We start from the raw sequence: 11,645 nt of genomic DNA, 5'->3' as shown, positions 1-11,645 counted from the left end.
GGTGCATGGGATTGTTCCGTCCTAAGTGCAGGACTCTGCACTTGTTCTTATTGAACCTCATCAGATTTCTTTTGGCCCAATCCTCTCATTTGTCTAGGTCCCTCTGTATCCTATCCCTACCCTTCAGCATATCTACCTCTCCCCCCAGTTTAATGTCATCTGCAAACTTGCTGAGGGTGCAATCCACGCCATCCTCCAGATCATTAATGAAGATATTGAACAAAACTGGCCCCGGGACCGATCCTTAGGGCACTCCGCTTGACTGGCTGCCAACTAGACATGAAGCCATTGATCACTACCTGTTGACCCCGACGATCTAGGCAGCTTTCTGTCCGCCTTATAGTCCATTCATCCAGCCCATACTTCTTTAACTTGCTGGCAAGAATACTGTGGGAGCCCGTGTCAAAAGCTTTGCTAAAGTCAAGGAATAACACATCCACTGCTTTCCCCTCATCCACAGAGCCAGTTATCTCATCCTAGAAGGCAATTAGATTAATCAGGCATGACTTGTCCTTGGTGAATCCATGCTGACTGTTCCTGATCACTTCCTCTCCTCTAAGTGCTTCAGAAATGATTCCTTGAGGACCTGCTCCATGATTTTCCAGGGACTGAGGTGAGACTGACTGGCCTGTAGTTCCCCGGTTCCTCCTTCTTCCCTTTTTTAAAGATGGGCACTACATTAGCCTTTTTCCAGTTGTCCGGGACTTCCCCCGATTGCCATGAGTTTTCAAAGATAATGGCCTATGGCTCTGCAATCACATCCGCCAACTCCTTTAGCACTCTCGGATTCAGCGCATCCGACCCCATGGACTTGTGCTCATCCAGCTTTTCTAAATGGTCCTGAAGCACTTCTTTCTCCACAGAGGGCTGGTCACCTCCTCCCCATGCTGTGCTGCCCAGTGCAGTAGTCTGGGAGCTGACCTTGTTCGTGAAGACAGAGGCAAAAAAAGCATTGAGCACATTAGCTTTTTCCACATCCTCTTTCACTGCCTCCCTCATTCAGTAAGGGGCCCACACTTTCCTTGACTTTCTTCTTGTTGCTAACATACCTGAAGAAACCCTTCTTGTTACTCTTAACATCTCTTGCTAGCTGCAACTCCAAGTGTGATTTGGCCTTCCTGATTTCACTCCTGCATGCCTGAGCAATATTTTTATACTTCTCCCTGGTCGTCTGTCCAATCTTCCACTTCTTGTAAGCTTCTTTTTTGTGTTTAAGATCAGCAAGGATTTCACTGTTAAGTCAACCAAGCTGGTCACCTGCCATATTTACTATTCTTTCTACACATCGGGATGGTTTGTCCCTGTAACCTCAGAAAGGATTCTTTAAAATACAGCCAGCTCTCCTGGACTCCTTTCCCCCTCATGTTATTCTCCCAGGAGATCCTGCCCATCTGTTCCCTGAGGGAGTCAAAGTCTGCTTTTCTGAAGTCCAGGGTCTGTATTCTGCTGCTCTCCTCCTTTCTTCCTTGTGTCAGGTTCCTGAACTTGACCACCTCATGGTCACTGCCTCCCAGGTTCCCATCCACTTTAGCTTCCCCTACTAATTCTTCGTGGTTTGTGAGCAGCAGGTCAAGAAGAGCTCTGCCCCTAGTTGGTTCCTCCAGCACTTGCACCAGGAAATTGTCCCCTACACTTTCCAAAAACTTCCTGGATTGTCTGTGCACCGCTGCATTGCTCTCCCAGCGGATATCAGGGTGATGGAAGTCTCGCATGAGAACCAAGGCCTGCGATCCAGTAACTTCTGTTAGTTGCCTGAAGAAAGCCTCGTCCACCTCATCCCCCTGGTCTGGTGGTCTATAGCAGACTCCCACTATGACATCACCCTTGTTGCTCACACTTCTAAACTTAATCCAGAGACTCTCAGGTTTTTCTGCAGGTTCATACCGGAGCTCTGAGCAGTCATACTGCTCCCTTACATACAGTGCAACTCCCCCACCTTTTCTGCCCTGCCTGTCCTTCCTGAACAGTTTATATCCATCTGTGACAGTATTCCAGTCATGTGAGTTATCCCACCTAGTCTCTGTTATTCCAATCACATCATAATTCCTTGACTGTGCCAAGTCTTCCAGTTCTCCCTGCTTGTTTCCCAGGCTTCTTGCATTTGTGTATAGGCCCTTAAGATAACTCACTGATCATCCCTTTTTCTCAGTATTCAGAGTAACAGCCGTGTTAGTCTGTATTCGCAAAAAGAAAAGGAGCACTTGTGGCACCTTAGAGACTAACCAATTTATTTGAGCATGAGCTGTAGCTCACGAAAGCTCATGCTCAAATAAATTGGTTAGTCTCTAAGGTGCCACAAGTACTCCTTTTCTTTTTTCTCAGTATGAGGCAGGAGCTCTCCCCTCTTGCGCTCTCCTGCTTGAGCTTCCTCCCGGTATCCCACTTCCCCACTAACCTCAGGGCTTTGGTCTCCTTCCTCCGGTGAACCTAGTTTAAAGCCCTCCTCACTAGGTTAGCTAGCCTGCTTGCGAAGATGCTCTTCCCTCTCTTCATTAGGTGGAGCCTGTCTCTGCCTGGCACTCCTCTTACTTGGAACACCATCCCATGGTCAAAGAATCCAAAGCCTTATCCAAATAGAAACCAAGATTCTTGAGTCTTGCTATTCTCTGCTGGTAATGTGTGTGACCCATCCCCTTCTACGTGCTGGTCCACAAAGAGAATGATACCCAACCACTGCTTTTACTAACTCAGTTAGCTCAAGCGGCAGAGGTCTGTGTGCTGAATCTGTGTTCTAACCCTGTTGATGGCCCATGTGCATGACTGTGATGGGGTGGAGTAGGCCCTAAAGCTCCCTTGCTGGAGGCCTCAAGGTTCCACCATATCCATCCCAGGAAAGGAGCAGTGGAGAGGTCCTGCAAGTGGCCTAGAGTGCTTGCGAGGAAGCAATCAATCAGAGGGGCTGCTGGATTGGCCAGTCAGGGCCAGGAGCTGGAGCTGGCAAAGAAAGGACCGTGTGCCTGGTTGAAAGAGCAGCAGGATCAAAGACAGTCTGCTGGCTGGGATTGGGAGAGCGAGAGGCTTCTGGCTGCTAGGACTGAGCCTAAGACAGTTTTCCGGCAGGGACCAGGGGAGCATTGGGGGAGCTGCTGGCTGGCTGTAGGTACTGAGCCCAGGGAGGGCTGCAGGAAGATAGTGTCTCCAGGGAGGAAGCCCTGGAGATATGGCCCTAAACCAGGGCTGGGACTACTTACTGAAAATATGCAAACACACCCAGCCAGAGGGAGCGCTTGTGAGAGGTGGATGCTGACCACATTACAGTGACAATCTGATGCTATGTGATGAAATTTCTTGTTTTTCAGTTTGCTTTGTTTGAAAACCTACAGAATTACACATGCACACACACAAACTATTTTAAAAGAACATTATTACAGTGGCAAAGTCAAATACTCAAAAGTTAGGAAATGCCAGAATCAAGGCATTAAGAATTTGTGTATGCATTATGATACAGTCTTCAATTACATGACCACATACTGTTTTTTTTCCACAGAGCTATGTATATCATAAAAACAAGGCAGCATTTATAATTAGGCTGCCTTCTTTTTATGGGTGTTTGATTACATTTTTCTGAATGCCACTTTTGTTTAAAAACAAATAGGAAAAAAAACACATTCAGAGCATGGGCAAGGTTGTATTTTCAGAGGATCCAGAGTTAAAAATGGGGAAAACATATTGAAAACACATCCTATAACTGTTAAATATCAGCAAAACTGTCTGAAATTAAAAAGTGAGAGGAGTACAGCGGTCAGCCAAAGACTTTTCAGCTATCATTCTACCACTATGGTGGAAGGGGGCCATGGACAGCATGGCATCATTTAAAAAAAAATGTTAATCCGAATGATTTCAGTAACTATGTAACAAATATGCATCCAGACCTGAATCCTGCCCTGACACAATGGCATGATTGTGATTCTATTTGCAGGGCAGAAGTCTGCACCCCCGGTGTACCATAAAGAAAACTTCCATGGGGACTCCCAGCACAGCTGGGCGCTGTAGATCTTTGGGAGTGGGGACAGAAATAGGACCAGAAGGCATGTGTGGTGCAAGGGCCACTGATACTTCTGTAGCCTTTAGGCTGGAGTAGTAGCAGTGCGCAGCCTGGGCAGGGAGAGGATTTCTCTCTCCTTGCCCTTACACAGTGCTTCAGATCCCAGCCTAACTCATCCAGTTCCTTGGGCTGGATGGGGGGGGGGGGCAGGAGCTAAGGCTAGATGAGTTATATAGCATCAACGATAATTGGTCCAGTTTTGCTCTTGGTTACACTGAGGTAAATTCCATTAAAGTGAATGAGCCAAATTAATCCCTGGTTTAACTTCACTGAAGTCAATACAGTTTACACCAGGGATGAATTTGACCTTTTGGAGTTACTGAGCATTGACCACACCAGTGTACTTCAGAGCAGAATTGGATCCATAACAATTAAACCTGAGTTACACTATGATATGCAGTTTTTAATAAAGCAGTATTTAGTTTATCCCAAAATCTAATAACGCCTGTGACAGGGTACTGGGCAAAGGGTTGCAAATTCAGCCCTCTGCTGTGCCCGCTCCTCATTAGAGGAACAAATTAGAGCGGGTTGGAGATAACCTGGCCCTAACCGGGGAGGTGGAGACAGCTGCTACCCAATTAGCCTGGGGCTACATAAAAGCCTCAGGGGATGGAAGCCAGCCAGGGGAGAGCAGGAGAAAAGGGAAAAGGCAGAGAACAGAAGCAGGGAGGTAGCCCTGCCTGCCTGCAAATGGTGAAGGGTTACTTGTATGGTGAAACAGTGGGCGGGGGGAACAAGCCTGAGAAAAAAGCTCACCAGTGGTTACTAAACCCAGGGTCTCTGAGTGACTTTGTGAACCTAGCAGAGGCAGAAGCCAAGGGGGGTCCTGCCACACTCTGCTAGACACTTAAGTAATCAAACACTTTTCCTGTAGACTGTAGATCAAAGCACATGATATTCTGTATCTTAGAAAATGAGGACAGTCCATATTGCTCTTCTTCCCCTATTTCTACATCGAGAGAGATCAGCCAACTGGTCTCTTGAACAATATGGTATTTGCTTTTTTTTTCTTTTTAATTTAAAGGCACAGTACTTGTGAGAAGCTTTTATCATCTCCTCTGGGCAGATCCTTATCTTAAAACCATATTGTGCCTTAACAGCATAAGTGGTGAGTTTTAAAGGCCAGGGGAGGCTAAGCCCAGCGGCAGCCGCCGAATTGCCGCTGTGGGACACGGACTGCCACCCCATTTTAACTGTCGCCCCAAGCACCTGCTTGGAAAGCTGGTGCCTGGAGCCGGCCCTTGCTAAGCCTCCCCAAACAGCTGCTAACCCACTACCTTTGAGAGTGCAGACACCTGGGCTATTGCCCCACCTGGGCTGTGCCCCAAAGTCCCACTCCCACTCTTCCCCGTGGCCCTGCCCTCGCTCTGCCCCTTCCCATCCCCGCTCTGCCCCCTTCCCCAGGGACCCCACCACCTGCCGAGTTGCTCCTCTCCTTCACCCTCACAGCAGAGAATAGGAGCAAGGATGAGTGGCCAGTGGTGGGGGGGAGCTGAATGGGAGCAGGGCTTGGGTTGGCGTGTGGGAGGAGCATGGGCAGAGCATCGGGTGGGGGAGACTAAGCAGGGGTGGGCCTCGGGGTGAAGCCACGGTCCAGGGCAGGCACCGGGGGAGCTTCTGACGCTCATGCCAGCCTCCCCAAATGCCTGAGCCATGCGCCACCCTTGCTTAACTGTATATAACATTCTTCTTCATAAAATGTTCTCCAATCTTAAAGGCTGTTTATATGGTAGATGAAGGCATTGACCATTCTTTATATATATAAAATTGCCTCTATCCATCACTAAATTCCATTTGCTTTTCCTGTTATGAATCTAACTCTGCATTTCACTGTACAGAGAAGTTTGAGTGTCTGTCAGACTTCATAATGAACATACAATTACTAGGTAATACTGAAAAAAAGTCAAGTGATTATAGGTATTACAGGTAGCAACATCTATCGTTAAGCTTTCTTGAAACTTCCCGTTATAAAACTCTGTTTTCAGTTGAGGGGCACATGGGCAGAAGTTAGGGGGAAAGGACAGGAATAGAAGGGAGGAGAGAAATGACAGGAATAGAGGAGGGGACAGGAGTCAGGGGCAGAGAGACTGGGGCAGGAGCTGAGGAGGAGGGGATAAGGACTGAAGGGTCTGTAACCATTGGAGAACACTTCCCTACAGAACCTGGAATTGAAGCCAGGAGTCCTGAGACTCAAAAGGTCTTTGCTGTCTAGGAAATAGCGGTGAAACCTACTGGTAAAGTGTCTGTCTCCTTCCTCCCTCCCCAGTGGCTGGTTTACATATTCTTTGACAATCTGTTGTTCTTATCAGTTACTCCATAAGCTCGGGTGGCGGAAGACTGCGCTGTGGATCTAAACATCCTAACCCTGCTGATGACCCAAGTTGGGGATCATTGTGATTCCAGATGATGAAATTTGTTTTTCCAGCTTGCTTTTTAAACCATTTAGGAAATTACATCCCAAAAAATGATGAAAAGGTTGCAAAGTCAAGCCCTCAAAAATTAGGAAATGCCAGAGTAAAGTTGCATGTGTACCCTTAATTCAGCTCCCATATGATAGTCTTTAATTGCATGATTATATGGTTTCATTACATCCTATCAGTCTACGGTAATTCAGTCTGGTCAGTCTGGTTTTCCGAGGTGACGAGATACCTGACGGGGTTAGTAGCTGTAGTTCCCATTTTTGCCCTCCCGTTCTTTTTTTTTTTTTTTTTCTATTAGTGTGAATTATTTGCACTTTGGCAGTGGCAGGAATAGGCCATTGCCAGAAGTTTGGGCAAAAGCTGGTAACACCATGCACACACACAAAGAAAACATCACAGATCCCCAATCCTGCATTAAAGTTCATGTAAGCAGACCCTGACACTTGTGTGGAATTCCCACTGAAGTTAACGGCTCAGTGCAGGTAACAGGTGTGTTTCTGTGCAGAGCCAGTTGCAGGATTAGGGACTCAAAAATGGTAACTGCATCACACGAGTCAGAGAACACTGGCAATGAGTTGTTTACCTTACAGATATCCAGGACAGTCGGAGCAGAAATTACCAGACACTGTACAACTATTTTGGACTCAAAGTTTCCCAAACTGGAAGCTAAAATGGATAATACATTGGGAGAAATAAGCACTGCAATAGCAGTATTAAGGGTGCTGGCTCAGAGATAAAAACAGATCACTACCCTGGAAGATTGGTCCAAAGAGACAGATAATCAGCAGAGTAAATAAAAGTTTTGCCTGACAAATTGCGAGACCTTGAGAACCATGGCAGGACGAAAAATCTAATCGAGATTGGACTTTGAGAAAGAATGGAAGGAAAGAAATCTGTATCCTCCTCCAAACAATGAATTCCTGCTGGGTTTAAAATGGAAGTGAAAAATGGCCACACTAAAAGTGAGTGGACACACAGAATTAGATTATTGTCCTCAGGGGAGATTGAGAGACTCAGAACAGCTATTTATATTCCATAGTCATGGAGACCACTAAAGAACCCGAAGCTGCAAGAAATCCCAAGGTCCTACAGGAAGGAGATAATAAGCTATTCATATTTACAAATTTCTCATTGTCACCAGTGAAGGCCAGTGGAATTCAGAGGTCGGGAGAATGCTTCACTGAAAACAATTTTAGATTCACTTTCCTCTACCTGGCAACTCTAAAAACAATCAGCATTGGTTAGACGTCCACCTTTAAACGTCCAACAGAAATTAAAGACATTCTCAGCAGTATTTCATATAGTTCATTGATGTGAACTATGCTGCTGCTATGTAAGAAGTAGATCTGTATATTCCCTATTGTATAGACTTTCTGTAAAATAACCTCCTGGCATATTGGATATTAACTTACAAAATTGGCTACTAATGCCATATAATTAATTTTTTTTAAACTCTTCCCCACTTGATTTGAAATTGTCTGTCTGATTTAACAAAAGCAGGTGGTTTAGGGAACTTAAAAAGTAAAGAGAACTCAATCGCTTGTGCTTGTTTTACTCTGCTGGAATGGAGATTCCCCAGACATGGTTTATCACATAATCTGTGTATTTACTTTTTGCCCTTCTGAACGTATACCATTGAGGATTGCTTCCCCTCCCCGTATGCCAAGCATTTTACAGATATGGAGACTCACTAAAAAAAAAAAAAAAAATCAAACAAAATGTTCTCTTTCAGGCTATCAACACTATTTAATTCATTTCCATGTAAAAAATATTTCATAAAAGAAAAACCCAGAGGACCATACCCAACAGAGAAAATGATAGAGTATTGGGAGAAATTGTTTGTTATAGCATTTTTAAAAAAGAAATTACCTAACCAGTATATACACTTGATTAAAAAAGGCAAAAACTCTCATTATACCAATAATGCTAGAAAAAAAGAGAAACTATTTAAAGCAACATATACTTTTATAATAAATGACAATATTTAGTAAATAGTTATGAACAGTCTAGAATGTGTACATAGACTATACATCTCTCCATATCTTTAATACTTTTCACTTAGATGTACTCATCATATGCAAGAAACATAATGCAGAGATACCAAACTTGATGCACTCAATATGGCAAGTTGCATGATCCATTTATACTTGACAAAAAATCTCCCCATTATGGTGTATATTTTTAGGTAGTCTTTCCTCCGGGTAAAAAAAAAAAGGTTACACAAACTTTTTTTTATTTCCTAATATGCATTAGTAAAGAAGGATTTAAAAAAGATATAACAACACTATCAATAATTCCTATTAGCTACTGCCAAAGATATGTTGCAGAACTGAGTGACTGACCCATGCTCCTGTACAGTATCTGGCTCTTTTTAAAAGCAATATTAACCTGTAGATCACAGGGAGAAGTACTACTGTCACGCTACTGGTGGCAGCAACAGTGGGGAAATCTAGAGGGTGGGAAGAGTAGTGTAGACAATCCCATAGGAGGGCTGAAGAGGGGGGATGTGCTCTCGCTAGCCCAATGTTGTATCTTGGATCAAGGGGGATGTGGTCTCTAGACCACATGTGAAGGGTGAAAACAAAGTGAGAGTGAGTGTGTGGTTTGTAGTGGGAACATAGAGTGAAAAGAAAATTAAGACTCTGGCCTATAAGCTGGTGGATGTTTCTCTTGCCAATGCGTGGAAAGTGGTTGGGGGATAGTGATGGTCTTTGGCTATATTAAAAATGCAGGGCAGGCGAAATGGGCAAGGTAAACCTGCTAGCCTGTAAATAGCGTCTGGGGCAGATTTAAGGTGGTGGTGGTGATTGGAAGCGTATCTGTGAATTTCTGGTTTTTTCCAGCACATTGGTTATCGAAAAACTAATTATTAATGCCTGTTGATGTATACCTTGTTTTTAAGGTTTAGAATACACAGCACTTAACTCTGTCTAAAGAATGTTTGACTGGGATTGTCCCTAACTTTCATTTAAGTGGAAAAAAATTACTTTTCGGGTAAAATTATGTTCATATCCCAGCTCAGGTCTTCCCAAGCCCCCATCAACTCCTTCCAGCCTAACCTCCACACGACACTTTTCAGACTCAGAATACTCATCCCCGGGGCGGGTCAGAGCCCTTCTCCCTCCTACCCTTTTCAAACCAGGACAAGCGAGCCCTTTTTTCAAAGTTTTATAACTCGGAACAAGTTTTATAACTCTGATTAACTTCCAACTTTTTTCAAATAATTTTTCTTTGGGGAGGGACGTACACATAAGAAAGTGTGTGGAAAAACCATTTTTCAGAAAGTTAGATGGGTGGGGCAAATTCACACTTATAATGGAAACTTAAAAACCCTTAGCTATGGAGTCACTATTGTAAATACATACACATGTATTATAGACATGGATATAGACACAGACTCTGAACTTTATACTGTGGGTGTAAATCTTTATAAACAGGAATATTATAAATACAGGACATGCCAGAGATAAGAATGTGATTAGAAATTTCTCTGTGATGACCATACCACTTATAGTCCTGTTAACTTGGACATATATTGCAGTTGATGGGGGGTTGGGGGGGAGGGTTCCTGTTTTGTTCATTGCTTTAAAACTTGCTTATTTATAGGTTGGCTAATCTTGTCTGGTTGGAGAAGTGTTGAATACTATACAAAGATGCCTAGTTTTGGCTATACTGGATGGAAGGATGTTGGAGGTAATATTTTATTGGGTAAGGGAGTGGAGGTGGTGAGTGGTGGAAGGGAGAGGGTGTGGAGAAACTCTACTGGTATGTGTTAGTGTATGTATGCTGTAGTTAGATGCAAGAGTGGATAATGATAGCAATGGAAGGAGGTGCAGCAAAAGAGGGTCTCCGTTAATAAGGTAGGGAATAAGGTTAAGGAGTTTAAGGCAGTGGTCTGAAAGGAAAATCTAGAAGGAGTCAGATTTCAGTGTTGGAGCACTCATTGCAATGAGTCACTGAGAGAGCCTGAGAGCTGCCTTTGTTTCACTCGTGTCTGAACGTTGGAGGAGACAACAGACTCCAATTTTTAGTAACTTTTTCTTTTCAGAAGTAAAAATTCATGTTCTCCGAACATTTTTCCCACTTAAGGTCTTTCAACAAACTTTAAAAAAAAAATGCTCTCAAGGTAAGAGTGCTAACTTTTTACTTTTTTCTTGTATTTCTGCCTTTTAACTTTTAGTCTTATCTTTTTTCTTTTTTTTTTCTCCCTCTTCTTGGCAAATTTGCTCCAGGCATTGCTGGTGGCCCTGGAATTTGCTACTACTGTACTGGGGTTCATTTCTCCCTGTTGTTTTAGCGGCTCAGGTCATAGAAGGTAAGAAACTCCCCAGATCGCTTATTTAAATTGAGGTTAAGCGTTTCTTTTGAAAGCCACATTCCTAATATGGAAAGTAGTTGTGCATTTCAAATTTCTAATGTATTTGCTGACTGCTGTTCTCAGCTTCACTTGGAGAGGTTGCTGCTAGTTAAGAGCTATAATTGCCATTCATTCTGGAAGGGTGGGGGGCTAAAATACATCAATTGGTCCCCAAAAGTAAGAGAGCATATGATGTGTTCTCTCGACATTATTTGAGAGTGCAATAAGAGAAAAAATAACTTCATTTGTTATATGGTGTATATAAACTACACTTCGATTTACAGAGATGCAGAAGGGTAGTAGGAAGCAGTTAGATGGGTATAGAGCTGTCATTCTGGTGTTAACAGGAGCAAGTGCTAAGTGTGGTGTGATCTCTAAGGCATTATGTGATGCTGCTTCTGGGTGTTATGAATTTGTGCTCCAGAATGCCTGAGCACATTGTGCCTTTCAGATCTCTTCAGTTATTTTTGACTAGCATGCTGAAATGAAAATCTAACCAGTTTACTTTTGTGAATGAAAATCCCCCCCCCCTCATAAATATAATGCATGCTTTGTAACATGGTCAATACCAGTCAATATCTTGCAGTTTGTACAGATGATATAACTTTCTAGCATATTTTAAAAGATACTGTATTGATTTAGAAGTTTACATACTATTGAAGAAAAAGCAAATAGAGATTGAAATGTTAGGTTTACAGCACGGACGATAATATACCTTAAAAAGAGTTTAGCTCCTTCTTCAAATGGAATTACTTGTGGATCTTAATTATGTAGGCAGCACCTAGATTCTATAGTTATGGGAGCATTAAAAAGGTACTGCATA

The 11,645-nt window shown here is 43.4% G+C and overlaps 1 protein-coding gene across 3 annotated transcripts in view; it reads left to right on the top strand.

The window, feature by feature from the left end:
* Nucleotides 1–10,126: 10,126 nt before the first annotated feature.
* COL15A1 (collagen type XV alpha 1 chain) overlaps nt 10,127–11,645 on the top strand; it is a 275,266-nt gene continuing 273,747 nt past the window's right edge. For 2 of the 3 annotated variants that reach the window (XM_084618725.1, XM_084618722.1), the window contains exons 1-2: nt 10,127–10,158; nt 10,698–10,780. In XM_084618725.1, coding sequence (XP_084474851.1) covers nt 10,142–10,158; nt 10,698–10,780 — 100 coding nt within the window. In that variant the 5' untranslated portion in view covers nt 10,127–10,141. Of the gene's footprint in view, nt 10,159–10,225; nt 10,592–10,697; nt 10,781–11,645 lie in introns of those variants that run through there. The other variant, XM_084618723.1, reaches the window with a different exon arrangement.

Source organism: Lepidochelys olivacea (genome assembly GCF_965140295.1).
Source record: "Lepidochelys olivacea isolate rLepOli2 genome assembly, chromosome: 2".
In the NCBI taxonomy this organism is placed as follows: Eukaryota; Metazoa; Chordata; order Testudines; family Cheloniidae; genus Lepidochelys; species Lepidochelys olivacea.
The sequence above is the reverse complement of the archived record's forward strand: the minus strand, read 5'-3'. Positions and strand labels throughout refer to the sequence as shown.